At 49.1% G+C, this 27036-nt stretch overlaps 4 protein-coding genes across 9 annotated transcripts; all 4 read right to left on the reverse strand.

The window, feature by feature from the left end:
* Positions 1-292: 292 nt before the first annotated feature.
* Positions 293-12005, reverse strand: akt2 (AKT serine/threonine kinase 2). The gene is made up of 14 exons (XM_086215367.1): positions 11605-12005; positions 10351-10509; positions 10055-10186; positions 9866-9977; positions 9092-9245; positions 8733-8864; positions 8337-8402; positions 8182-8250; positions 6372-6494; positions 6097-6225; positions 5591-5805; positions 4319-4406; positions 4136-4238; positions 293-4045 (listed from the first exon to the last, which is right to left on the reverse strand). Exons 2-14 carry the CDS (start codon positions 10394-10396, stop codon positions 3966-3968), a joined length of 1449 nt encoding a protein of 482 aa, XP_086071493.1. The 5' UTR covers positions 10397-10509; positions 11605-12005; the 3' UTR covers positions 293-3965.
* A 159-nt stretch (positions 12006-12164) lies between these two features.
* dhx40 (DEAH (Asp-Glu-Ala-His) box polypeptide 40) lies at positions 12165-19065 on the reverse strand. 3 transcript variants are annotated; one of them, XM_086215364.1, is made up of 17 exons: positions 18535-19060; positions 18249-18394; positions 18049-18168; positions 17723-17959; positions 16910-16976; positions 16709-16840; positions 16518-16617; positions 16357-16443; positions 16045-16227; positions 15893-15973; positions 15648-15805; positions 15187-15301; positions 15010-15118; positions 14753-14847; positions 12807-12876; positions 12484-12712; positions 12165-12367 (listed from the first exon to the last, which is right to left on the reverse strand). In XM_086215364.1, exons 1-17 carry the CDS (start codon positions 18704-18706, stop codon positions 12246-12248), a joined length of 2223 nt encoding a protein of 740 aa, XP_086071490.1. In that variant the 5' UTR covers positions 18707-19060; the 3' UTR covers positions 12165-12245. The 3 variants fall into 3 exon arrangements, with proteins under 3 accessions (XP_086071490.1, XP_086071491.1, XP_086071492.1); XM_086215365.1 differs by lacking the exon at positions 12165-12367 and having other exon boundaries at positions 12518-12746; positions 18535-19065; XM_086215366.1 differs by lacking the exons at positions 12165-12367; positions 12484-12712; positions 12807-12876 and adding an exon at positions 13838-14615 and having other exon boundaries at positions 18535-19064.
* Positions 19066-19382: 317 nt separating this feature from the next.
* On the reverse strand, positions 19383-21989 carry LOC147253993 (zona pellucida sperm-binding protein 4-like). Of its 4 annotated transcripts, none has more exons than XM_086215376.1 (10): positions 21765-21989; positions 21573-21604; positions 21394-21496; positions 21117-21328; positions 20947-21035; positions 20740-20873; positions 20182-20371; positions 19959-20097; positions 19807-19867; positions 19383-19585 (listed from the first exon to the last, which is right to left on the reverse strand). In XM_086215376.1, the coding sequence occupies exons 1-10, from the start codon at positions 21964-21966 to the stop codon at positions 19497-19499; spliced, it is 1251 nt and encodes a 416-aa protein (XP_086071502.1). In that variant the 5' UTR covers positions 21967-21989; the 3' UTR covers positions 19383-19496. The 4 variants fall into 4 exon arrangements, with proteins under 4 accessions (XP_086071502.1, XP_086071503.1, XP_086071501.1 ...); XM_086215377.1 differs by having other exon boundaries at positions 21573-21671; XM_086215375.1 differs by having other exon boundaries at positions 20182-20358; positions 20751-20873; positions 21573-21694.
* A 941-nt stretch (positions 21990-22930) lies between these two features.
* On the reverse strand, positions 22931-26823 carry LOC147253994 (uncharacterized). The gene is made up of 8 exons (XM_086215591.1): positions 26784-26823; positions 24707-24751; positions 24380-24508; positions 24040-24084; positions 23851-23962; positions 23645-23777; positions 23077-23140; positions 22931-22989 (listed from the first exon to the last, which is right to left on the reverse strand). Exons 2-8 carry the CDS (start codon positions 24735-24737, stop codon positions 22931-22933), a joined length of 573 nt encoding a protein of 190 aa, XP_086071717.1. The 5' UTR covers positions 24738-24751; positions 26784-26823.
* Positions 26824-27036: the final 213 nt, after the last annotated feature.

A 27036-nucleotide genomic window follows, 5' to 3' on the forward strand; every position in this document is an offset into this window, starting at 1 on the left:
TGCACACAGGTGGGCCACATTAATTGCGACGGTGACGTCACTATCAACGGCGACAGTTGAGAATTTCCGGTCGACGTGTAAAATGTAAATTTTACGAGTTACAACCTCACGAACGTCCGACTGTATTCTTATGGTTTGATTGACAGTAGGGTAGCGCGATCACGTGACATCGTCACTCAAGGTACAGTAGTTGCTCCACTTAGGGAGGCAGAATACTACCAAGAATACTGCAATAAATGAACCACAACTTATATTTACAGTTAGGGTACATTTAATCTAATCCCATCTGTACTTCCATGCAGTTTGGAGGTACTTCGAGGTACTTCGAGGTACCGTGAGTGCTTCCATTCAACATAGATGTTAGACGCTGGTTTAAACTAACGTGGCTGCTGCTTTTGCCGGACCTTCTTCTTCTTGTCAGCTGACCAGGGGTCGATGCAGTAAATACATCCGTTTGGGTAGAACCAGATGCGACCGTCCCGGAGCAGGCAACCTTAGCGAGTGAACGTGAGGCTGCCAAAGCAAAGGTGCTGCTGCCACAGAACTCCACCATCAAGGACTGGTGGCTCCCTGCTCCTCCGAGTGGTGCTTCTGCTGTTGAGACTCCGGCTCCATCTACAGCTGCAAGTGACACCAGAAGAATTCTCCCCCAGTCCAGGACTTCTTGTTGTTACTGGCAGCTGTGGTGCTTCTGGTCCTGGTTCTGATCAACACAGCCAAATGGGCTTGAGGCCTGCAGAGACGCTGCAGTGGGCGGCAGAGGATCTTAGAGGTGTAAAGAATCTACAATTCTACAATTTCATTTAGCAGACACTTTTGTCCAAAGCGACGTACAACACAAGCAAGAATTCAGACCTAATTAAGGAAAAGTCCGTAGGAAGCGCCAAAGTGCTTCAGTTGTGATTTGGTCACAGGTGCTGCCATCTAGTGGCAGAAGAAGTGTCGCCCCCCCCTCCCTTTTTTTTATATAACAAACATACAACATCACCCAACCCAGTTAGTGCTACATAGTCACTAAGTGCTGGGTCTTGGACCCTCTGACTGATTCTACCACAAAGAGGAGCAGAGTCAGGTTCAGTGCCTCGGTGCTCCCTGAACAATTGAGTCTTCAATTGTCTCTTAAAAGTAGAAAGGGACTCAGCAGAACGCACAGAGTTCGGTAGTTGGTTCCACCATTTGGGAACAAGATAGGAAGCAGGAAAACACACACGCGGCTTCATTGTGTAAAAATGTTTACTGGCACGTCTTAGTTGCAAATGTCATAAGCTACCATACTGTAGCAGGTATCACCCGTTACATCGTGAAGTCTCGCTGAGGGGGCCTGAAATGTCCAACAGGACACGGCGCCCCTCAAAGATTGCTTTAACTTTGCCCTCGGAGCTGCAACAAGCAACAAAAAACTCCTGCTACACCAGCACCGGTGTGACATTCGTGACTGTTGATCACATTCAACTAGACTGAGAAGCAAGGTAACCATGGTAAAGCTGCAAATCAAATTCTACGAAGCTGCAGGCCTCCCCTTCTACGTTTGCTGCATTCTCCAACAAGCTCTTCTTTTTTGGTATGTACACCATAGTGAGGAGGCACTTGTGCCCGTGTTTGCCTACAGGAGAGGTCAACTTGCATGTTCAGCTATGAAGCAATGCTGTCAGTGTGCCAGCAGCAGGGTCCGGTCAGTGTATGGCTTCACAACCAATCATAAAAAAGTCAACAGCGACCCTCCTCATGGCCATGACAGCAATGAAGGCATGAACCACAGTGGAGTCCATCAGTGCAGTGGTTCTGGTACGGCCCTGCTGTCTCTATGCAGGGGATGAAGGCGGTGCCTGAGCCAGTGACAGGAGGTGCTGGAGGTGTGGACTTCAACTGAATCCCATTCGATCACGTGGTCACCTGGGACCTGGTTCCACCTGCTGCTCTTCTGTGTTTCCACTTTCACTCAGACGTCTCAGTGTTGCTCTGCCATTCACACCAATAAATAAAATCTAATGGATGTGATGGGGGGGTCAAGAGGATGCTAACAGGCGCTAACGCTGCAGACGCCACCGCAGCACGTCTCAACCTGACTGGTCTCGCCGTCCTTGCTCCCAGTCAGCTGCTAATTTGTGCTCAGCTCCATGCATCATGATGCAAACGACAAAATATGAATTCATGCTGAAATGAAACGACAAATTATAAATGATGAACGAGTGATCCTCCCCCCTTCAATGAACTTTAATCAAAAAGAGCTTTTGAAACTTTTAATATATATTTTATATAATGTATACTTAAACATGACATTAAAAAAACAGAAATAGATGGACAAAAAAGGGAGAGGCAAAAAAACAACAACAAACAAAACAATGACAAACCAAAGGTCTTGATTTTCCTTTAGTGAAGCTCAAATTCAGCCACCAGGTCTTCCAGCAAAATGGAACATAATGCACTCGCATCAATGTGAGCATGTTAGATCCTGTCCAGAGGGTCAATGCAGTTCAGTGAGACAGGACATCAGCTGATGTTGATAGCACCCCCCCAGGCTGAAGGCTGGTCCAGCAGCTCGTGTTGGATTGTAAACCTGCAGACTGTTGCTCCAGACATACGACTACGTAGGTTTAAGTGCTTCGACTCAGCATGACAGAAAACAACCCCCACTTCATCACACGTGGAATCATTTGAAGTGTTGAACATCCACAGTCAGTCGAGTTTTGGCCTCATAACAAAGACTTGACAATGATTGAACACCCTCTTTTTTTAAATATAGGAACATTCAGAAGGCTTATTTTAAAAAACGTACACTGATATCAAGGAATAATAAATGGAACAAAAGGTTGGTGCCAAACACTGCAGGTAGGGAGTGAGAATTACCGGACCGGGGACAGATAATGGCTGTGGTCGAGTCTCCGCCATCCTTCCGCCATCCTCCTCTACACATCAGGTGACTGGCCTGAATGAATCAACCAGCAGCCACTTGCTCTTTCGGTCCTTTCACTGATTATGTGCCAACACAGGAGGGCCCCATGGACCCGCCAGCCGGCCAGCTGCATCACATAGGGCTAACCTGACGCACCGACCCAGTTTCAAATCCTGAGCAGGTCCATTGAGACGTTTCAGAAATTACACGCGTGTTCCCTTTAAAGGCCAGAGTGCGCTGCGTAGTGTCCTCCCTTGCTGATATTCCAGCAATCATTTTAAAAACATGCAGAAAAACAGACACAAATGGATGGTTGCAAATCAACATGGTTGTTCATACATTCTCTTGCACTCTTGCGCGCGCACACACGCACACACACACACACACACAGTGCAAACACAGAAATGGCAACCTTCCTCCCCTTCCTCATTGCCCCCTACTGTAGGAACAATCCCACACTTGATTTGTAACAGCAAGTTCCAGAAAGAGCACTTGTTTCAAAACAAAAAAGAATCACAAAAAATGCAGAAATATGGCTTTACATTTAAAACCCCAACAATCAAAATAGTTTTCCCCCAAATCGTTTCCATTTTCTGAATTTTGATTCAAAAATCCTATCAAGTGTGTACATATGCAGTCTATGTGTGGGTTGGGGTCATAGGCGGGTGTGTAGGGTGTCTACAGCTGGTAAAGAGGTGGTGCTTGCTGGCATAACCTGGTTCCAAAGTGTCAAGGCTTTGATGTGGTGCCCAGTGTAGTGCAGCAGAAGTCCTGCAGGGGGAGCCGAACGCCGACCCTGAGAGGATGCACAGAGACAAAGCTGCCCATCGGCCCACACAAACCTGCTGAGGTCCGTCATTCACAGCCTGCACGTTCGTTTCATACTTTGTGATTCTCTGCTTGTCTGATTTGCCTGTGATTGTGTGTGTGTGTGTTTGAGTGTGTGAGCCAACAACTGAATGAAGATGCGTCTTGTGCCAGCTTGTTTGTGTCATTGAATTTTCCCCCAGCAGTGCAAGTGTGTGCGTGGGATTGTGTGTGAGCCTGCCTGCTTGATCCACAGTCTGAGCGATCATTCCCGTATGCTGGCGGAGTAGGAGAACTGAGGGAAGTGTGTGCGCTGATCCGAGTCTTCCACGTCCAAACTGTCATCTGTTGTGACACAAAAGTCCAAGAGAGACATCCACAAGTTCAACACGAGTCCACTGCTGAAGCGCGTGAAGGCGGAGCAGATGTACTTACACTTGTCAGGAGGCGTTATTGTGATGGTTTGTGCAGTGAACTCATCATCGAAGTAACGCGTGTCTGTCTCTGACGTCACCTGGGGCTTGAAGGGTGGAATGAGCTGCGGATAATCAGCCATTTTATATTCAGAACATTGTTTTAAGGCTTGAGGCATCACCTTGTGGCCCCTCAGTGACCCACCTTCTTTTCAATGACATCCTGCCAGTTGATTGAGGTGAAGAACTTGTGGCTCATCACGTCTTTGGCATCGTCTGGGCCGCCGCCGAGCCTGAAAGGACAAATGATGATCCGCCCGTTGGTCAGCACCTCTGTACTTTTAACTGGTAGTACAAAGTACAACACAGCATTGAAATCATCTTCCCCTCTGACTTCTATTTACCAATTTATTCTTCATTTCCTTCCTACTCACAGGCACACGTGTTGTCGAGCCTGCAGGCGGAGCTCAATAACAGCGACACTCTCTGTCTATGGTTACCGAAAATGTGCAGGCTCAAGCAAAACAACATCAGTTCCATCCGTGTTTGTGGCCGTTTCCCTCCTACAAAGCTCATCAGAGGGAACAAGGGCTTCAATAATGTGGTTTGCTGGCCCACTGGAAGAGGAGAATTAGGTTCTACAAACATAAAACTTCCTGGAAGAAATCGTGTTTGTGGAGCCGCACGTCTTCATCTCCAGGAGTCCGGCTGGACACAACACCCACAGTGACATGAGCGTTAGAAGGGTTTACCATTCACACTAGAATGACATGGAAAACTTCGTCCTCTAAGATGTGAACCAGTGGAAACAAAGTCATGGTTGTCTCATCTGTGTCTGACACCACGGACCGACACCACGGACCGACACCACGGACCGACACCACGTCCCGCTCCCTGCCGTCTGAAAAAGTCGGACACTCTCTCCATCGCAACTCAGGCTTTACACTTTCAAAATCGCTCATTAGTTTTACGACACCATCCATAATAAATGCTGGTGTGTAAAGTCACTGCAAGAACTGACACGTGGAGGTTCCGGGTAAATGGACTCAATTTTATAGAGCGCTTTTCTACCTTAGCGGCACTCAAAGCGCTTCACAGTGTCGTCTCATTCACCCGTTCACACACACACTCACACACTGATGGTGGAGGCTACCATGCAAGGCACCAACCTGCTCATCAGGAGCAATTATGGGTTCAGTATCTTGCTCAAGGACACTTCGACATGGTCACCGGGGTCGGGGATCGAACCAGCGACCCTTTGGTTACTAGACGACCACTCTACCCCTGAGCCATGCCACCCACGCTTCGCTTCGACCCGACAGAACAACACGTTCATCCCAACTGTCGCGTGACGATCGTTATTACAAGCATTTTCATTTGAAGACACCGAAGACCAAAACTGACGGCTGAAATGCTGAATGCTACAAGAGGCAATAAATTAAATGCCCTCTTATCGGGAGGTGGCACCAGATCCTACCTTTGTTTTGGGTCCTTCTTGAGCAGGCCAGCCAGCAGGGCCTTGGCCTCAGGAGCCAGGTTCTTGGGGAAGCGGATCTCTTCCATGAGGATGAGCTCAAAGAGGCGCTCGTGGTCCTGGTTGTAGAACGGCAGCCGTCCACACATCATCTCATACATGACCACACCCAGGCCCCACCAGTCTACTGCTCGTCCATAGTCGTTGTCCTCTAGTACCTGGGGGGGGGGCGAGCGTTGAAAAAATAAACGCACTGACAGGCAGGCAGGCGTGACAGACAAGGAATGAACCACTCAAACCCAGAAGGTTAAGATGCCCCCCCGGCCGTCGGCACTCGTTTATGGAGACAAGACAAAGAGCAGCAGAAACATTTACACCTATGAAGGTGTGGACCACGGAGGGCGCAAAGCTAACTCAAGTTACCAATCTTTGACATCATGATCATCAGGTGGTCATGGCAACTGATCAAAGACACGAATCTGGTCCCAGAATGCTGGGCGTGGCGTTACCTCGGGCGCCAGGTACTCTGGAGTTCCGCAGAAGGTTTTCATGGTGGCGCCATCGGTGATCCCCTCTTTACAAAGCCCAAAGTCCGTGATCTTTATGTGACCGTCCTTGTCCAACATGAGGTTCTCCAGCTGTGCAGACAAAGACTCAAGTGACTTGACGGCCGTGATGTCAAATGTTCATCAGCAAGACTTTGAAGAGCACACAGGACGGTGTTCTGTTCTCACTTTCATGTTTGCCCTGAACCCTGGTTTGAGTAGCAGCGTGGCCTTCTCACCTTTAAATCCCTGTAAACAACGTTTCGTGAATGTAGGTACTCCAGTGCTGACACTATTTCAGCGCCGTAGAACCGAGCCCGGTCCTCAGTGAAGACTCGGTCCCGGGATAAATGAAAGAAGAGCTGCAAAGACAACACAGGAGCGACTGTGTGAGAAAGTCTTCAGGTTTCTTCTGTCAAAGGAACCAAACACAATCACCAACAGTAATCTTGTAATCGCTCAGCGTTATCATTTTAATGCGCATGCGTACAAGCATCCAACGTAGTTTTGGATCTGATGACACAGTCATCAATCAATCATCAATCAATCACAATCATCAATCACAATATTCAATCATCAATCACTCATCAATCAATCACAATCACAATATTCAATCACAATATTCAATCATCAATCACTATAATCATCGATCACAATCACTATCATCAATCACAATCATCATTCATCAATCACAAGCATCAATCACAATCATCATTCATCAATCACAAGCATCAATCACAATCATCATTCATCAATCACAATCATCAATCACAATCATCAATCACAATCATCAATCACTATCAATCACAATCATCAATCACAATCATCAATCAATCACAATCACAATCAATCACAATCATCAATCGATCACAATCACAATCATCAATCAATCACAATCACTCATCGATCAATCACCAATCACAATCACCAATCACAATCACCAATCACAATCATCAATCAATCATCAATCAATCATCAATCAATCACAATCATCAATCACAATATTCAATCATCAATCACTCATCAATCAATCACAATCACAATATTCAATCACAATATTCAATCATCAATCACTATAATCATCGATCACAATCACTATCATCAATCACAATCATCATTCATCAATCACAAGCATCAATCACAATCATCATTCATCAATCACAATCATCAATCACAATCATCAATCACTATCAATCACAATCATCAATCACAATCATCAATCACTATCAATCACAATCATCAATCACAATCATCAATCAATCACAATCACTCATCGATCAATCACCAATCACAATCACCAATCACAATCACCAATCACAATCATCAATCAATCATCAATCACAATCATCAATCAATCATCAATCACAATCAATCATCGATCAATCATCAATCATCAATCACAATCAATCACAATCATCAATCGATCACAATCACAAATCACTATCATCAATCACAATCACTCATCGATCAATCACCAATCACAATCATCAATCACAATCAATAATCATCGATCACAAGCATCAATCACTATCATCAATCACAATCATCAATCATCAATCAATCATCAATCACAATCATCAATCTCAATCACAATCATCAATCAATCATCAATCACAATCATCAATCTCAATCACAATCAATCACAATCATCAATCACAATCATCAATCAATCATCAATCAAAATCATCAATCAATCATCAATCACAATCAATAATCATCGATCACAAGCATCAATCACTATCATCAATCACAATCATCAATCTCAATCACAATCAATCACAATCATCAATCTCAATCACAATCATCAATCAATCATCAATCAATCATCAATCACAATCATCAATCTCAATCAAAATCAATCACAATCATCAATCAATCATCAATCACAATCATCAATCACAATCATCAATCAATCATCAATCACAATCATCAAATGACCCGAGTCAAGAGGACAAAGAATGCAGGTCTAACAGGAAAGAACGGATCTGACTTCAGGCCAGCACGTCAACAGGCGTGAACGCAGGTCCGATGAAAAGGAGAAGAACTTACTTCTCCTCCGTTTGCGTACTCCATCACGAAGCACAGCCGGTCATGCGTTTGAAATGCATATTTTAGGGTCTGTATAGGAGAAGAACAAAGCTTGAACTCCATGACACTCATGAAACAACCTCTTGATTGCAGGCACCAAGGCTGCCAGGACTCACCGTTAGAAAGGGATGCCGCGTGTTCTGGAGGACTCTGCTCTCTGTCACAGTGTGGGCCACCTCGTCCTGAAAACACACAGGTTTGAAGAGCTATCCTTATTAGGACATTCCAGTGACTTGCACTCATGTGGACAGCCTAACCCGCCCCAAATCCTGACCCTAACCGGCCACTGCTGAACCTTAACCTAACCTCAGTTCACCACTTCACTCCAACTTTAACCAGGAACATACAAATTTTGTTGCACCACATAAGGACGGTTTCTGGTCCCCCGAGGACCGATGATAAGTTTAGTGTCGGTACCAGGAAAGGTCTCCAGGACAGAACAACAAGCACACACACACACGTGTCAAACCGTGATCCAAGACTACACATTAGACTTTCATGTATGCACTCACTTTAGCAATGATGACTTCTTTGCGGAGGATCTTCATGGCGTAGTACATCCCTGTAGCCTTCTCCTTCACCAGGATCACCTTCCCGAAGGTCCCCTTCCCCAGCAGCTTCAGGTAGTCAAAGTCACTCATGGTCTGTGGGGACAACGGACTCGGCTCATGTGTGGCTCTCCTTTAAGCCCTTCATCACTACGTGAGTTGAATCAGCATTCAGGGAATAGAAAATAGGTGATAAGGTTGTTTACCCCCCCCCCCCCAAAAGCTTTGAGAAAGCGGCTTAAAGTTGGAACAAGTTGCTCAACAGAAATGAGCTGAGCCTGACAAACACCCCGCTGCCAGGTACCGCTCGTGAAAATACTGACCACTTTTGAGCGAGACTTGGACATGGCGATCTCCATCTCCTCTGCACCGCTGCTGTCACTTGGCGAGCCAAATTTGATCTCCATGGGTTCCTCGTCCTGCTGCTGACTCTTCAGGCTGTTGGCGACAGCCTGGATCGATCGCATCCACTCCTCCCTGAACCAACACGAGACACACGTTGCCCTGATCAAATCGAAGCCACGTCACGTCAATGGCAGCTGTTCAGCCTCAAGATACAAAATATAATAAAGAGTGAAACCCTGCAGTCAGCGTTCACTTCTACCAGGCAACTGAAGCAAACGCTGCACCATGAACGTTTGTTGAGGGGAAGCGCCAGAGGAGCGGGCCAAGGTGAGAAGGTGGACGGTAATCTGAGCAACGTTTAACCACCACTGAGTTTGGCACTTCGGAGCGGCAACATAAACAGACCTCAGCAGCAGCTGGTTGGGTGACAAGGGTGCATCGTCACATTCAATCTGCCACTAAATTCTATTTACAGACTCTCAGATTTCATGGCCTGTAATGAACAAAGGCCCGTTTAGTGATTTTTGGGTTTCATTTGTAAGCACTTTTTCCTCCTATTGTTCTGTTGTTACGCTCAATAATAAACTCACATGCTCAATTTCATACGTTTGCACCCTGAAATTACAAAATACCGCCACGTCACGTGTCACGTGCACTGTTCACTACCCCAACTAAGGTGATGTAGAGGCTCAGGTGTGGATATGTCACTGAGCTCAGGGAGAGAAAACCACCTGATGGCGGCTGTGTTCTACCTCTCCTCGTTGCTGTCGACGTGGAAGGTTCGCTCAATAACTGAAGTCCACTGCAAGCAACGGATGACGAAGGTGTTGGGCCTGGGCCGCTCCGTCTTCATCAGCTGGCACTCTGCAGAGCACAAACGTGTCAAGTGAGACGGACCAAGACGCCGAAGGACACAAACACAACCAGAGAGGAGAGCTGACCTGCCACAGAGAAGTTGTTGAGTGGCGGGAGGCTGTGATCGCTGGACACTTCAGGCTTCTCTTTGTAGCCGATGAAGGAACCATCACTCTTCAAGATGAAATAACGAGGCCTCCATGTTTTAATGTATTCACCTGGAAAAACATGCAGGTGAATGCTGGACGAATCCTTAGTGTACGACTTCACTATGAGTCCCTGCATCACAGCACTTCTACTGCTGTCCATCCTTGCGGACATGAGGAACTAGAAACAGACATCTTGGGTATAAACGCTGACATGATGCATCCCAACACCATACCTCTCTTGTGGAGCCATCCCTCTCTCACAACACTGACTTCATTCATACTGGGGCGGGAGGCAGCCGGGTCAGGAGGGGGCTGCGGACGAGCTGGTGGACACTGCGTCTACGGGTCAATCTGCCAGCGGTGACTCAGATAAAACACTGGTATTGAGACGCCTGGAGGGAGGGAACAGAAGGAGAGAGCCCTGAACGCCGCGTGGAGAAGCGTCAATAACTCACAAACCCGCATGGCTCAGCTTTACGACACAGCCTCTCAACGTGAAGCATCACTAAAGGACAGCATGTCCAATCAGTTCTGCTCATGAGGAAATACACATTCTACTGCACATGAAAGTAAAACACAACACAAAATACTGCACTTTCCTTTCACAATATTGTATCACCATTCCAGTGTTGATGTCACGCCCCGGCGTGCATGCTCGCATCTGATCGTGACCTCGTGCGACACGACAACTTCATTGATGCGTTCAGCAACGCTGCAGGGAATTAAGAATTAAATCGTTCCAATTCTGTCTTGTTGACTTATTGATATAAAAGCGCGATTTTTCAACTCCTGCTTCTTGGGCTGTAGAGGAACACAGACGGGCTGCGGGAGGCGTCCTGACCTCGGCTGAGCAGAAACAATTCACCATAAAGAAGAGCCGTGGCGGGACCACCGCCCCCGGCCGCAGAGACAACCGCTCCTGGATGGAAAATCGTCACCTGATGCAGCCGCTAGTGTAGCGTCTGCCAGGGAGCCTGGCACGGCTGGAGCTGGAGGCTGGTGGGACCGTGGTGGGGCTGATATCAGCTCCGGACTCAACCCACTAGCACCGGGGCGAAGCAGACCTGCACCCAGTGGATCGCCGAGTCTCCAGACCTCAACTTTAGTATCTTCAGTGTAAACTTTTCTGACAAGCCACAAGAAGCACAACAACACTTCACCACGTTCTAGCTGTCCTGATGAGGCAGGACCTCCACAGACATCCTCCTCCTCCAGCGTAGCAGCAGCTGGGCTAGCAGAGGTAGAGTCCGCAGCCAGCAAAACGAGCCAATGAGGCCGATTGACGCGTCGTTCCACCCCAGGGAACCTTAAACACGTTCGTACAACCCAGCTGATGGTGCGTTTGGCGGCCAGCTCGACGAGCTCCGCCGGGGACACGGACCGTGACCGATCAACCAGGGCAGCGAGCCACAATAGCTTTCATGCTAGCGGCTAGCTGGCTAGCATATCAGTTAGCCTCCTGCTCGATCCTCTGCTGGCTTTCTTACCTCCGCAGGGACCGAAAAGCTCGAGAGTTGATGAAACGGGCAGGAATTGGGCACGAGGCTCCCCGGTGACGGCTCGAGGTCGATGTGTGCTGAACCCTGCCAATGATCACACCGCGTAGCCGGGCGAGCTTGTTTTTCTTCTCACGGCGGCGGCGGCGTGCTCGGTGTGGCTGCTGCAGCGGATCACCGAGGCGGAGGAGAGGCGGCCCCGCACGTCCTGGTGGGTGGGGAAGTCCCACACGACAACAAATTAATTCGAACTCTCGGGCCTATAAAAACCGCGCAAGTCTTGTTAGTCGCCTGCTGCTTTGCGTGAAAGTCCCGTGTGCCCGCAGGTAGCGCAGCAACCCCGCAGACAGACGCAGAGACGGAAGTGACGTCAAAGGCCAGAGGGTCCACTGCACCTGAGCAGTGTGAAAGTACATCAAGTACTGTACTGTCACCTGAACCTCAGCCCATGAACAGTGTTTAGTTCCAGCGGCCGCTCCATCAAGGACGTGGGAAAACTTCCACATGCAGGCGGCAGTGGAGGCAAGAAGGAGGAGGCAAGAGTACAAACGTGACAAAAACTTTATTATCCTGATGCCATTTCTAAAAGAGTGAGTGTGTATAAATGCCACCCAGGCAGGAGGCGCCCTCCCTCAGGGACCTTTACTCTGTCCTCTCTGCTGCTTCCGCTGCAGGTAGCGAGCGCGAGCATCGCTGATGGCGCTTGCGTTGTTACGCCTCTCCAGTTTCTTCATGAGATCCTCAGTAGAAACCTCTGGAAGACACATCAGCCCATTTACCCTCCATCACGTAAAAAAGCCCAAACAGCCTTTTAATCAGTTTCTTTTATCATTTCTTTGAGAATTAATCAATAAATGACTTCTTAATGACCTGGTTGTCGTTTGGCCGCCTCCCTGTTCTCCCATCTGATCACCTCTTCATCAGTCACCTCTTCTCTTGCCACACTGCTCAGTTCATAAACATCCACCTCATGAAGTTTAGGCAAGAGGTCCTTCACCCACTCATATCGGATGGGACACACTGTCCTGACATACACCCGCGAGGTCACCAGCACGTCATGGAAGACGATCCAGTCCAACGTCATCTCCTGGTCGAACAGCTGCGAGCAACCGGGGACACAAGCAGCCAGGAGGCTTAGCTGAAGGTTTAGTATCCAATTCTATGTATCGTTGATAAAAACTGATCAGTTTTACCGATGATGACGGATGAACGTGGACCGTGGACCCGTGGCCATCCATAGTGCAGAAAGCCTTTCCAACAGACCTGCGCCCAATGGAGAAAATTCAAAAAGGCACAAGTGTCAAGTTCGTTACTTCATGGAGCTGGGAGAGCTGGGAGAGCTGGGAGAGCGACGCCCACCTCAGCAGCAAACAGTTCCTGGTGGAAATTTGTCAGGTTCTGTGGTGATGTTGCCGAAAATCTCAAAGTTTCCCAACGGGAACAAAGCCAGCAAGCCGATGGACTGGGATCACAAAGTATTTGATTCAGAGGGAAAGGTCATAGAAAACATAACTCCAGAATTTAGGAGGTCCTCAGCACAAAAGGCCACTCCACACATCACCATGGCAACACTGTTTAAATTAAAAGTGGCATAGGAATGAAACTTAAAATCCAGAAGTTGGTTTTGTTTCTGTCTGGTTCCCTCGTGCCCACCAGACCGGTGGATGGTGGAGGTTCAGTTCTACATCAGATCCACCAGTAAACACCAGACCAGTGGATGGTGGAGGTTCAGTTCTACATCAGATCCACCAGTAACACCAGACCGGTGGATGGTGGAGGTTCAGTTCTACATCAGATCCACCAGTAAACACCAGACTGGTGGATGGTGGAGGTTCAGTTCTACATCAGATCCACCAGTAAACACCAGACTGGTGGATGTTGGAGGTTCAGTTCTACATCAGATCCACCAGTAAACACCAGACTGGTGGATGGTGGAGGTTCAGTTCTACATCAGATCCACCAGTAAACACCAGACTGGTGGATGTTGGAGGTTCAGTTCTACCTCAGATCCACCAGTAAACACCAGACTGGTGGATGTTGGAGGTTCAGTTCTACATCAGATCCACCAGTAAACACCAGACCAGTGGATGGTGGAGGTTCAGTTCTACATCAGATCCACCAGTAAACACCAGACCAGTGGATGGTGGAGGTTCAGTTCTACATCAGATCCACCAGTAAACACCAGACCGGTGGATGTTGGAGGTTCAGTTCTACATCAGATCCACCAGTAAACACCAGACCGGTGGATGTTGGAGGTTCAGTTCTACATCAGATCCACCAGTAAACACCAGACCGGTGGATGGTGGAGGTTCACTTCTACATCAGATCCACCAGTAAACACCAGACCGGTGGATGTTGGAGGTTCAGTTCTACATCAGATCCACCAGTAAACACCAGACCGGTGGATGTTGGAGGTTCACTTCTACATCAGATCCACCAGTAACACCAGACTGGTGGATGTTGGAGGTTCAGTTCTACATCAGATCCACCAGTAAACACCAGACCGGTGGATGGTGGAGGTTCAGTTCTACATCAGATCCACCAGTAAACACCAGACCGGTGGATGGTGGAGGTTCAGTTCTACATCAGATCCACCAGTAAACACCAGACCGGTGGATGGTGGAGGTTCAGTTCTACATCAGATCCACCAGTAACACCAGACCAGTGGATGTCTTAAAAACCTGGGTTGCTAACAAGAGTCCAGAGGAGCCTCCCAACTCCTTGTTGGACTGTAAACCGTCCATCATCCCTGTGGAGCTCCAAAACTACATTTTGTGACCAACTGACCTTTTTTTTCCTCGCCAGCTTATGACAGATGTCAATTAATGTATAAAACCAAAATATTAAACATTTCTTGCCTTGTCAAAAATGATCAGCAGCACTCAGGAAATTAAAAATAACCAACACTGACGAGGTCAGAAGCACTTCCCTGGTAGCAGCAGTTTCCCCGGTCCAACCATGGGTGGTGCAGCCATGCTGTTGACTATTAACGCCTCCTCCATCTAATTTTAAATACAGGCAGTGAGGCTGTTCATGGTAGATTCTTCCCTGTTGTACACGTCTATATTCAACTCAGTAGTGCCCCCTTTTGGTTTGAGGCAGAGATACTTTGATCATTTCCAATGAGTCTTGATTTTACCTTCTGGCAACACTGGTGAAGTATCCCATGCACAAGCATCGTCTGAAGAGCTCACTCTTGTTGCCATCGAATGTTTCCTTTGGGAAATCCTTCCTCTGCAGTGAAAGAAGACACACAAAATGAGTAATTGCTCTCATTTTGTCTTCCAAGTCACGATAATTCATGAAGAGCAGAGGTGAGTCCTATTTATGGAGGTCAAAGGTCACTGCAGGGCAGTTCGGTTCATGACTGCATGATAAATGTGTAAACTGATGTACTTGTTGAAGGCGGAGGAGGATCTCTCTCAGCTGTGTCTCCACACTAAAAGCTGACTTCAGCGCCCTCCAGTGGATCCAGTTCTCTTTACACCAGGCTGAGGGTCTGTCACTGCGGAGAGTCATGATGTCATCACGACATGACGCTGGCATGAACAAGCAGCATGCAACAAGCAGTACCTGGATTTACACAACTGAAACACGCTCAGAAGAGTGGCGAAGTCATTGAGGCTTCCGCTCTTGGCCGCCAGCGCTCTGTGCTTCTCATCGGCCTCCCTCTGCTTCTCAGGGTGGCCTGGGGGGGGGGGGGGGGCACATTTTACATACACAGTCACATTTCTTGCAATTAAATTAGAGCCAACTACACACAACGGCGTTCAGACTTCTGATGAGGTCGTCCGCTGATGCCGAGCACCAATATGGTTATTTTGGTCATACGTGAAAAACTGGTTCCTTCTCTTGCAGGTGTATTCGTCTTCAGCACCTCCAGCGTGAAAAAATCGACTTCATAAAACGTCTGAGACCAACAGGTTGGTGGCTGCTGTGCTTGACCTTTGCCTGATAACCAACATCCTCCTCTTCCCTCCCTCATGTTTTGAACTGAGAAGATACGCCTCACTCTTTCAGGCTGAGCTGCTGACCTGGCCGGATGAAGATGTTCTCTACCGACAGCATGGCAGCCACGGGGAGCAGGAGGTCCTGGCAGCCGAGGGCAGCAGATTTGAGCAAAGCCCTGGTGAGGCCCGGGTGCAGGGGAAACTCCACCATCAGCTCCCCCAGCTGGGTCACATGACCTCTCCTGCAGTCCACACACCAGACAGGTGGCATTCATGAAACGTCAGTGAGAACTACACAGTAGAGATCCACCTACTGTATACACACTCACCTGTCGATGGCATCGAACTGATAGAGCTGCTTCAGGGCTTCAAGGATGAACCTCTCCTCTGGACAGTCCAGATACGGGAATCTGAGGACAAATTAAACCGTCTAACTCATCACGGGATCGTGAGATCATCTGCTAAGGCGGGGTTACCGTACCTAATGACATCATGGATGCCGAGGCACTTCAGTGTGAGTACCACTGCAGTCAGACTTGTCCTCTGGATCTCTGGAATCGTGTACTCAGGCATGCACTTCTCCCAGAATTCCTTTGTATAGATCCGAAAACATTTCCCTGCTGAGGTTCTTCCAGCTCGGCCTGCTCTCTGCTGAGCCTCGCTCCTGCTCACACGAAATCCAGTCTCAGTTGGCAAGCTCGTTCATAGCCTGGGTGCCAGCGCAGACCACAATGTGCAGGTTTGATCTGATGTGGTTTTGCTTGCCCCCCCCCCCCCCCCCTCCAAGACTCACTTTGAAATAGGCACCACCTCCAAGATGTCCATGCCCACCCGCGAATTGTGGTTAAGTTGCTTCACAAACCCGCTGTCGATGATGTACCTGGAAAACAGGCAGGATCAAGGGTTTGTCCGACTACCAATCACCTGATCTGGAAGTTGCACAACTGAGCTCACTTTATCCCATCGATGGTGAGAGACGTCGCTGCAATGTTTGTTGCCACCACACACTTCCTGATCCCTGAAGGGGGGGGCTGGAAGATCTGCCTCTGCTGATCTGTGCGGAGACCAAACAGAGATCAGAGCCTGGGCGTCTTCCACTCTGGAAAAGCTTCTCATACTCAATAACAGCACATGGATGCGTTTACCGGTGGGCATGGATCCATACAGGGGCAAAATAAGGAGACCCTCCACGGTCGGGTCCTGGACATCGAAGCGGTAGTCCACAGTCTCAGCTTTCTCAAACAGCAAGTCACAGGCACGTTCGATCTCTGCCTGACCTGTAGAACACAAACGGGTTCATCACCATTTCAACTGACGTTCAACGTGTAAGCAATTATGATCTCAACCTGTCAAAAACACGAGAATATCTCCGGCCATTTCACTGGTGTGCACGTCCAGGGCCACTGTCACCACCTGTGGGGAGAACGTGGGACATGCTACAACACGCTAGAACTGTAACAGTCATCACCAAGTTTAGAACCAAGTTAAAGGAGAACAAATCTTGTTGGGTTTGACTCATCTTTGCAATCATCCTCAGAAACTGACAAGGAGATAAAGCCCCTCTAGGGAGCTCAGGTCCAGGCTAGTTAGCTTAGCACAATGGCTGGTAGTGGGTGGGAAGTGTTAGCATCAGCTAGCTCAGGTCCAGGTTAGTTAGCTTAGCCCAATGGCTGGTAGTGGGTGGGAAGTGTTAGCATCAGCTAGCTCAGGTCCAGGATGCTGGTGTGTCCAGCAGGAACCCTCCTCCTCCTCATCATCAGTAGCAGCAGTCGCTCTTCTAGTCCTCAACAAACGTTTGGTTCTGTTGACCCAAGTTCCAATGGAGCTTTGGAGGTGCTGCGTCAAATCACTGCGCCCAGTCAGGAAAGTAGTTCCGGCTACGTGTCTGATTCTACCACGACAACGTCTCCTCATGTTAAACTGGTATTCATCACCAAGGTTACACACAACCCTCCTGATAGTAATGCAGGCAGAGACGCAGCTACGCTAACACTTCCCACCCACTACCAGTCATTGTGCTAAGCTAACTAGCCTGGGTCTAAGCTCCATAATGCAGCACAGAGGAACAATAAGCTCACTTCCCAAACAGTCGCTGTGTTCCTACAAATTGTCATTCCTGTTAACAACCCTGATAAAGAGGAACTGTCAAAACTCATCACCTCTTTGACATAACCAGTACTCTCCACGTCTTTTGGTCGTACAGCTGAGCCAAACGTGCAGGAGACAGGAAAAGTCCTCCCTGGGATAGTAAAGACGGGGCAGTGGCCGAGAAAGGCTGAGAGTTTGTCTGTTTCCAGGGTGGCGGACATCACCACCACCCTCAGCGGGCAAGTCCGTCCCCTCATGGCTCTTGTGGGATCCGAGAGGATCTTCTTCAGCAAACCCAGGAGGATATCCTATCACAATACAAACAACTATCAGTCGTATTCTGGTGTAACCAGGTATGTGAGACAATCGCAGCGCCAACATGGAGACGCCGGCGTACCGTGTTGAGACTTCGTTCGTGGACTTCATCCAGGATGACGACGCTGTACTGGGAGAGTCCCGGGTCGGCCAGGATCTCCCGGAGCAGGCACCCGTCTGTCATGTACTTCACCTCCGTCTCCTGCTCAGGCACATCTTCATGGCATCAAATTGCCCACAAACACGCGCCAGTATTTGCTGTGAAAGCTGAGGTGAGCTCACCTGGGACGTGCAGTCATCGAAGCGGACTTGGTAGCCGACCTGCCTTCCCAGAATGCACTGCATCTCCAGGGCGACCCTCTGGGCCACCGTGATGGCAGCCACCCGGCGGGGCTGAGTGACGCATATCCTGCCCTCTTTACAGAGACCTGCCATCAAAGTCACAGACGGGGGAGGGAGGGGGAGGGAGGGGGAGGGTGTTACCAGGTGGTGCCTGCTTTTTGCGGACCTGACAATCGTATCAGTGTCCGTACCCGCGAGAAACGATGCCGTGGGTCTGACAGCTTACCTGCCCGGTGCAGGTACTGTGGAAGCTGCGTGGTTTTCCCGCTGCCAGTCTCGCCGGTGACCACCAGGAAAGTGCTATCAGTGACCGCCCGGACCAGCTCGGCTCGGTGCCGGGAGATGGGCAGCTGCTGGGGCCCGCTCTCGGTCCGGTGTCGCGTCGTTGATTTGGGCATCACGGGTCCAGACCGAGGAGGAGAACAACACGGCTGGTCAAGTATTTCACTCTGTAAAACCGAAGTTTTCCTCACATGGAACAACAACAACAGGGTCGCTGAACAACTTCCGCAAGCAGCTTCTTCATTCGGTCTGACCGGCAGCGCGACGCCGCCACCTGGCGGACCGGCGGGTGCAGGACACCCGCAGACCAACACTCACTGTTGCAAATTCTCTCCGAAGAGCTCATGGTGCTTTCACCTATCCAGTATCCACCAGGTGCTGATGGGGGGGACCACATCTCCGAGAAGCTTCCCTACATTTGTTATTAAAGCCAGCACCTGACTCCTCCCACTACGTGATGTCATGTGACCCTGTAACGATGAGTCTTGCATTCATACTTGTCTTTTCTCTGCTGCATTCCAGTACATTGCTGTAAATTGTCCCTCATGAACAGAAGTTCTACCTTTCCTGGCCTGCTGACTGATGGTTCGTTACCCACCAACGCTGATAACCTGAGTCTGAGTCCTGTGGTGCCCGACACTGGCGGTCCTTGTTCCCCGCCCGGGGTTCTCTTCCAGCTCGCCAGGCTCACTCACTCCCCGCATGCTCAATGTCGGCCCTCTGCTGACGGTGGAGCTTGAAGCGCTGAACACATTTGACAGCCTCATACAACAACTCTGTTTTCTACTCACCATGACGCAGAGTCACAGCAGAAAACTCGTTTATTGCTTGATAAATGACAAACATCGGAAGAACTGCTGTTTCCAGTCCTGTCATTTCTAAATATTCAAGACAGGAACTCCTGGCCTAGGACAGCAGAGGCAGAGGTCCACCAGAGACCACGCTGCGCTGGACCGTCTGTCTTCTCCAGGGGATTCTTCGGGATTTATGGCTTCCTAACATGGAAAGAAATAAACAGTCGCAGATGGACCTTCATTCATCCTGAAGGAAATTTGCATGTCAGAAAGCTGCAAATTACAACAACACTTAAGTGCAGTGAACAGATGACATCACTGGAAATGTGTTCACGCCAAGATGATGTTAATCTCAATTGTTCATGGAAAGCAGACTGATCGTCATGGAGGAAGGAGCATCCGTCAGGTGCAGTCTCACTCACCGTTGTCGCACAACTGTGAACAACCTTGTTTGCAGATTTCTAAGTCACAGTGGAAGTAAACCTGTGGGGGGGGGGGGGGGGGGGGTCACCAAGGCGTCCACTCAGACTCGCCACAGTCACAATGCCATGTTTACATTCAAGCGTTTACTCACCAGACTTCCTGATGTTGGGGGCTTCACAAATGAGAAGAGCTTCACCACAAACCATCTGTGAAGAGAGGGGTACTTCCGCCCCCTGCTGGTGGCCACAGGCAACACAACGGTCCTGTGGCCATCCCCAGTGAAGGGACATCTGTGCCGGAGCCAGTCACGAGTTACGGGTGTCTCAGCGGAAGAATGTCATCACATCTACAACCTACAAATTCTGTGTATTCACCCTTTGACAAGAAGATTCCACCTCTGGGGATCGTGTGGGTCTCCAGTGGGTGTGGCCCAGCAGTCGTCTAGCAGGAGCACCAGGTCCTTGTCCTGGTGCTTCAGAACAAACACCTCCACATACACCAGCTGGCCCAGTTCTGTGACAGCTGGAAGGTCTCGAGAGGAATAGAAGGACCTGTAAGAGGAATCTGCAGGTCCAAGATAGGAAAGCAAATACCAAACAGAGTTGGGACCACCATGTTCTCAAGTTGAGAAACCGCTCCATCAGTCGGAACTCATGTTCATCCGGTTCGTGTTGAAGGGCCAGAGAGGAAGATTTAGCAGAATTTTTTTTGTTGTTAGTTAGCTCGGAGGTCTTCTTCCAGAGGCCACAATGTTACAAAGCCGTGTTCTACAGTAGCCCAGAAGAGCCAAAACAGACACTCATTTCTGACGATCAGGTTGAAGTAGCACAAATCCACCAACTGGGAGAAGAAGTTGGAAAAGCAGAGGAACCATCTGTAACATGATGAACGTCAACTATGGCCAGGAGTGAGAGTAGGAAACTAAAGTTGACCTTTGGCGAACCTCATCCGAGCCCTGATCGCTCCTTGGCCCGCCACCACTGACGGATGCTCAGATGCGTCTCGCTGCACCTCGACGGCCAGTTGGGTAACTTTGCTCAGCACAAAGCTGCAGCGCAAGATAAGCCTGAAAAAGGAAGGAGGACACTGGCATCCATGAAGGTCAAAAACATGGCGAGTGGAGCAGTTCCTGAACCTACTGGAGAGGCGTGTCACGAAGTACAGAGCTTTTGTGTGGATGCTGTTCCACCACGATCTGGACCCAGTAGGTCAGAATTCCATCTTCTATCTGCAACATTCAACTGATGTAATTAGCCGGGAAAAACCAGCAGGCCTGTGTAATGACTGGCAGTTCATTTATGACCGTTACCACAGACTGAGCACCACAGTCAGTGAAGGGAAAGCTGAAAATCACAGCGTCGGCGGAGATTTTGCGGGGTTTGCAACTGTGGTGTTCACTGGAAGGGATCCGAGCGGCATCCAGGTTCAGAGGCGGGACCGTAGAGTTGCGGTTTAAAACGATACTGAACCCGTCTTTGTTGCAGAAATATGGTCTTAATGCTGGTGAATAAAGATGTTCCCCTGTAGAAAACACTGATAAGTACAAGTGTGAATTAATGACTGTTTCAACATGAATCTTGCTGTACCTTCCAAGCTGCTTTCACAGACGAGCAGGATGGACTCGACCACTTCCACTCCCACTGTGTCTGCTCGTGCCACGATGGCAACAGGCAAACTTCTGACATGATTCTACCAACGAGAGGTCACAGCAACCTCAGAAACACATTCGCTTGGAGAAGTAGCGACCGAGAGGTTGTTAGCTTACTTGTCTTCTCACAAAACAGCCCTGAAACGCAACTGTTAAGATGATTGAAGTGTCAGTTTCTCCCAGGAAGTAGTGGCAGCGTTGGGCTAGAGAGACCAGCTGGTAATAGCCACCGAGTTCGTCTGTGAGTCGACAAAGACAGAAACGAGCCAATGAGATAATACAGACGCATGTAGATCATGTCTGACTGACCTTGAACATAAAGGGTGAGAGGAAGATCAGCAAACTGGATCTTTGATAGGAGGGCAGACATAAATCCATCCTGGCAGATCGTATCATGACTCATATAAGTTGCTTGGAATTGATCTGACAGGCTTTGGCCTTCACATGTCAGGAGGAGCTGTGACAGAGTAGCAAATGAAACCACAAACGCGCGCTGAGTGCAGGGCCTCATGTTGGGAGTGCCCCTGATGGACCAGCTGCTTCTAATCCCTGCCTAATTGCATTCAGGCTTTGACCTCCATTTTGGATCCACCTGCTCTTTCAGCTGAAGTTAAGGTTAAAATAATTTGACCAAATGCAAAAACCAGAGTCAAATTTGTTGTTGGTGCACAAACGCTTGTTATGATTTGCTAGTTGTGTTTCTACTTCAATAAATATGATTATTAATACCTGTTTTGACCGATCCCTGAGTCACCAGCTCACGAGGGGGCAACTGCAGCAGTGCTGGTGTTTGGGTTGACTCAGTGTCGACCCCTGAATGCACCACCATCCTGGCCCATCCCCCCAGCAGGGCATGTTAGGGTGGACCAACTGGTTGTTTTGGTATTCCGACTCATTTGTAGGTTTGCTCACTGCTTGTAGCCAATCATTATTTATTAAAATCGACTTCTCCTTGGGAACCGCGTCGCTGTCTCAACTCAGAAACTGCTCCGGGGCAGTCTGGGGTGACGAGAATATCTCCTGGTATCTCTTGCGCCGCCACACACGCACATCAGGTTTAGGGGCCACAGAGACATCTGGGGACGGGTTAGTAATGAGAGTACGAACATTTCATGAATGAGGTCAAACTGTTGTCTGCAGGGTTTTCTCCTTCTGATAAAAGCTGTTTCACTCACTAAACCTGCTTTATAGAGCAGCTACAGAACATTAATGATTCAAATATGGAAAAAAGGAAATCCACTCGACACCCATGAGCGCCATTCAACATACGTGCACAGACCAGCTGCCACATACCGTAATGTACCACAGAACACTGACTTCCAGGAAGAAGACGTTTATTTGATGCCAAATCAAAGAGAGCAACTCTCTCTTCAGCCACAACATCACCTATGACTCAGCAAAGGACAAATGCAGCAAACCCTGAAGCAATCATGCATGTAGCTTTGTGAAGGCTCTTGAAAATGCTGCTTGGTTCTCTACAGCCTGTTGAAGTGATCTGTGCTGTCCTTGTAAACTGGGTTGGTGAATTCCAAATCTGAGAGGAACACAACGGGGGGCAGTTAGGTTCACATCAGGATGGTATTTCATCATGGATATGCCTGCAGATGACATCAGCACTCACTTTCTTTGTGTCGTTTCTTCCTGACACCTGAGACAAAGCAAAACACAAAAGGCTTCAGTGATTCCTGAGATTTTGCAGGTGGATTGAACATATCAGAGGCGGATGACCTCTGTGAGGGTTCCTCTGCTGCTGCTGCTGCTGCTGCTGGAGCTGCTGCTGCTGCAGCTGCTGCTGCTGGAGCTGCTGGAGCTGCTGCTGCTGCAGCTGCTGCTGCTGGAGCTGCTGCTGCTGCAGCTGCTGCTGCTGGAGCTGCTGGAGCTGCTGCTGGAGCTGCTGGAGCTGCTGCTGCTGGAGCTGCTGCTGGAGCTGCTGCTGGAGCTGCTGCTGGAGCTGCTGCTGCTGGAGCTGCTGCTGCTGGAGCTGCTGGAGCTGCTGGAGCTGCTGCTGGAGCTGCTGCTGCTGGAGCTGCTGGAGCTGCTGCTGGAGCTGCTGCTGCTGGAGCTGCTGCTGCTGGAGCTGCTGGAGCTGCTGCTGCTGGAGCTGCTGGAGCTGCTGCTGCTGGAGCTGCTGGAGCTGCTGCTGCTGCTGCTGGAGCTGCTGCTGCTGGAGCTGCTGGTGCTGCCGCCGCCTTGTGTCTTGCTGCCCTGCCCCTGATCGCTCCTTGGCCCGCCACCACTGACGGATGCTCAGATGCGTCTCGCTGCACCTCGACGGCCAGTTGGGTAACTTTGCTCAGCGCAAAGCTGCAGCGCAAGATAAGCCTGAAAAAGGAAGGAGGACACTGGCATCCATGAAGGTCAAAAACATGGCGAGTGGAGCAGTTCCTGAACCTACTGGAGAGGCGTGTCACGAAGTACAGAGCTTTTGTGTGGATGCTGTTCCACCACGATCTGCTGGTGCTGCCGCCGCCTTGTGTCTTGCTGCCCTGTGACCTCTCTTTGGTTCACTGTAATGAAACACGAGCAAGTAAACTATCTGACTTCATCGTAGCAAACATGTGATGTAGGAGAAAGGTCAAATTACCATAATAATGTCTGAGACTCGCTTGCCACAGCCTGCTGAAGAGTTCTGGAGAGTCGAGACAAGGCAGAGTTACTTCAGCTCACCTTCACTGTCGTGAGGAGGACGATGACCACACAAGGTAGACTGTCAAGGACCCTGGTGCCCAGGTGCAGAATCAGGGGACTCGGAGCCGAGTTTGGGACAGATCCCGGAATCTTTCCTCCTTTTTTAATTTTATTTACTTTTCTTTGTATTGTCTGACTTTTACAAACTTTCATTAGCTATGGTGAATATTTTGGAAGAGTGGCAGATAAAAAGACATGAAGGGCTTCAGTCTTTACTCTTCTTCTGCATGAATCACCTTGATGAAGCCTCTGTCTGGTTCTTTGACTGTCCACCCTGCCAGGGCTCCCGTCCAGATTATGCACAGCTGGTGGGCTACTGCTGCCTGTGTGGGGGTCGCCCTCTGAGTTGGCTGGCTCGTCACTCTCTACAAGATTGAAAATATGAATTATAAGTTAAACACATTGGACGGAGCAACTCAAGGCTTGAGTTGAATCAAAACTCTGGAATACAGGAAGAAGAGTGTGTGAACGCACCGTAGACAGGAACGACATGATCTGCCTCTGTAGGAAAAGAACAGTAAGTCATGTCAGGGTGTCACCTGTATAGGTGACAGATAGGTTACCTTGCTGCTCTTGTGGCGCCCTGCTTGGCATGGCAGCTCTGACACCTGCAGCGGGACACAAATCTGAGTCAGAGTTCATCTGCAGGAATGTGAAGCCTCAGCAGCCTCACATCCATCATCCCTCCACCCATCCATTCATCCATCCCTCCCTCCATGTTCCCCCTCTTCTCCTGTTCAGGGTGGTGGGGGTGGAGCCTATCCCAGCAGCCTTCCCCCTGGACAGGTCACCAGTCCATGGCAGGGCCAACACATAGAGACAGACAACCATTGGCTCTCCCAGCCACGCCTACGGTCAATTTAGAGTCTGGATTAACCTGGTCCCTCTTGATGTCTTTGGACTGTGGAGGAAGCTGGAGTACCAGAGAGAACCCAGCAGGAACAGGGAGAACATGGAGACTCACCCAGAAAGACCCCGTGCTGCAGCCGGGGCTCCACCCACAACCTTCTTGATGGGGGGCCACAGGGAGGACCACTGCTCCACCCACAACCCTCTTGCTGGGGGCCACAGGGAGGACCACTGCTCCACCGTGCTGCCCCTCACTTCTTGATTGTTTCTACAAGAATATATTCAGAAAATGTGTCTGCCGCCCAGCAGCCTCACACCGATCAGTCATTTCAAATTCGTCATTTTCCTGAGGTAATTTTGCTCTGTTCGCTCCCTCAGGTCCCTCCCAAGAACTGCACCGCAATCAGGCGGATGGATGCGATGACTGACAGTCCCCAGCTGAGACGGTTTGCCAATCAAGATGGCCGCTGATGCGTTGAATCCTCCATTACGGTGTTTTCTCTTAAGGGCAATGAAACAACTGCATTCTTCATGCTGTCACTCTGAGCAACGTCATGTGTGTCCTTCTCTGATTGGTCATAAGTTGATCATTTTCATTTTGAACTCTTCAGTTTTTGCCCTGCACTCAGGAGGTCATGTGATCACCTGCTTCAGCTGTTTGTCAGGATAAGTCAGACTTGAGAGTGGATTCAGTTCGGTGTGATGATAGAGAATCAGTTGAGGCACAATCAGGTTGATTTTGGGATCCCTGAGGGAAAGAATCGAATGACCCGCGCCACACACCCTCCAACTGACCGACTCAGACTTCTGTGGTGTGTATGATGAGCGTTAGCTTCTGGACTGAACCAAAGGCGCTAGTTCCTGTTTTTCTGTGCAGCGTTTTTGCTTCCTGGGGTTTCACTCCTCTTGTGATCACCTGTGTCTTGTTTACGACTGAGAGTCTTTTATCTTCCATCCCATTGGCTCTTTACCTCCTTCTCACCTGTTTGATTTCCTGTTGTCAGTTAAGCTTGCCCCCCCAACACACACAGACACACACACACACACACACACACACACAGACACACACACACACACACACACACACACACACACACACACACACACACACACACACTACAGTAAACAGGTCAGTGTACCACTGTCTCTGGTATCAATGTCCTCTGTAAATGATGAAATTTATAAATCCAGGATCCTACATATTTAAAGAGCTTTTTTTTTAACCACACAAGTAAAAAAAAGCAGAGCTTTACATATTTTATATATGATTTTATATTTGTATCATTTGGCCAGTTGTTGTCATTGTCAGTTACAGCAATCAACTGTCATGGTGGGCCAAATTTCGCCCTCAGGCCCTACCTTGGGCAGCCCTGGCTCCACTGCTCTCTCGTGTGTGACAATCGGCTGCGTTTGTCTGTAGTTTTGTAGTAAATCTCTCTCCTTCCTTTCCACCACTGTGTAATGCAAACATGGCCTTTAAAATGTCTTGACATGTCTCAATAGTTGAAAAGAAACTAACTTCCCTTCTCATTCCCTTTCTTTTTCTTATTTATTGCTCTCTTGCATGTAAACTTTGGAAAGCTTGGCATCAGTTGGCCCACAGAGACGACGGAGGCAAGAAGTGCTGAACTGTGCTTTTGCTTCTCTGTCACAGGGACTTTTGAGCAGCAAATTATTATCAGCTCATCCTCAGGTCCCGGTCCAGTGGACGTGTGCGCCGAATGTGAAAGAACTGCCTCAAGGCCTTTGTGTTAACAAGAATGGGCCGGCCCGCCCAGGGTGTCAGCTCACCCTCAGCACCTGCACCAGCAGCGCTGTTTCCAGCGTCGGTCTTCCTCTTATTAAAGTGACCTGAAACACCGTAAAAGGACCTTTTTGGTGACTGAAACATCTGCAGTGTGGAGAGTTTCAAGCAGAGCAGACGCGCAGGTACTTCCACATGCAGCAGTAACCACCAACAGCCAGTGAGATCAAAGTTCCAGCGCCCACGCAAATGTACATCAGTAGCCTCACATCTGCGCTTGGCGGACCTGCACAACAAGTT

The sequence above is a fragment of the Aulostomus chinensis genome, chromosome 10 (genome assembly GCF_037954235.1).
Source record: "Aulostomus chinensis isolate RoL2024-O1b breed Wild chromosome 10, RoL_Achi_v1.0, whole genome shotgun sequence".
Classification (NCBI taxonomy): Eukaryota; Metazoa; Chordata; class Actinopteri; order Syngnathiformes; family Aulostomidae; genus Aulostomus; species Aulostomus chinensis.

Bases quoted from the DNA above. Each gene is read 5' to 3' on its own strand.
- akt2 (XM_086215367.1), bottom strand. From the start codon at position 10,396: ATGAATGAAGTCAGTGTTGTGAGAGAGGGATGGCTCCACAAGAGAG. The intron at 10,187-10,350 runs GTATGGTGTTGG...ATGTTTTTCCAG, and splicing joins GGGATGGCTCCACAAGAGAG to GTGAATACATTAAAACATGG. The intron at 5,806-6,096 runs GTAACGCCACGC...CCCCCCCCCCAG, and splicing joins CAGAGTACCTGGCGCCCGAG to GTACTAGAGGACAACGACTA.
- dhx40 (XM_086215364.1), bottom strand. From the start codon at position 18,706: ATGCCCAAATCAACGACGCGACACCGGACCGAGAGCGGGCCCCAGCAG. The intron at 18,169-18,248 runs GTGAGCTCACCT...GTGCCTGAGCAG, and splicing joins TCGATGACTGCACGTCCCAG to GAGACGGAGGTGAAGTACAT. The intron at 17,960-18,048 runs GTACGCCGGCGT...GTATTGTGATAG, and splicing joins ACGAACGAAGTCTCAACACG to GATATCCTCCTGGGTTTGCT.
- LOC147253993 (XM_086215374.1), bottom strand. From the start codon at position 21,966: ATGAGGCCCTGCACTCAGCGCGCGTTTGTGGTTTCATTTGCTACTCTG. The intron at 21,497-21,572 runs GTAAGCTAACAA...TCTCGTTGGTAG, and splicing joins GCTGTTTTGTGAGAAGACAA to AATCATGTCAGAAGTTTGCC. The intron at 19,868-19,958 runs GTGAGTAAACGC...CCCCCCCCACAG, and splicing joins CCCCAACATCAGGAAGTCTG to GTTTACTTCCACTGTGACTT.
- LOC147253994 (XM_086215591.1), bottom strand. From the start codon at position 24,737: ATGCCAAGCAGGGCGCCACAAGAGCAGCAAG. The intron at 24,509-24,706 runs GTAACCTATCTG...TCAATCTTGTAG, and splicing joins GGCGCCACAAGAGCAGCAAG to AGAGTGACGAGCCAGCCAAC. The intron at 23,778-23,850 runs GTAGGTTCAGGA...TTCCTTTTTCAG, and splicing joins CTTCGTGACACGCCTCTCCA to GCTTATCTTGCGCTGCAGCT.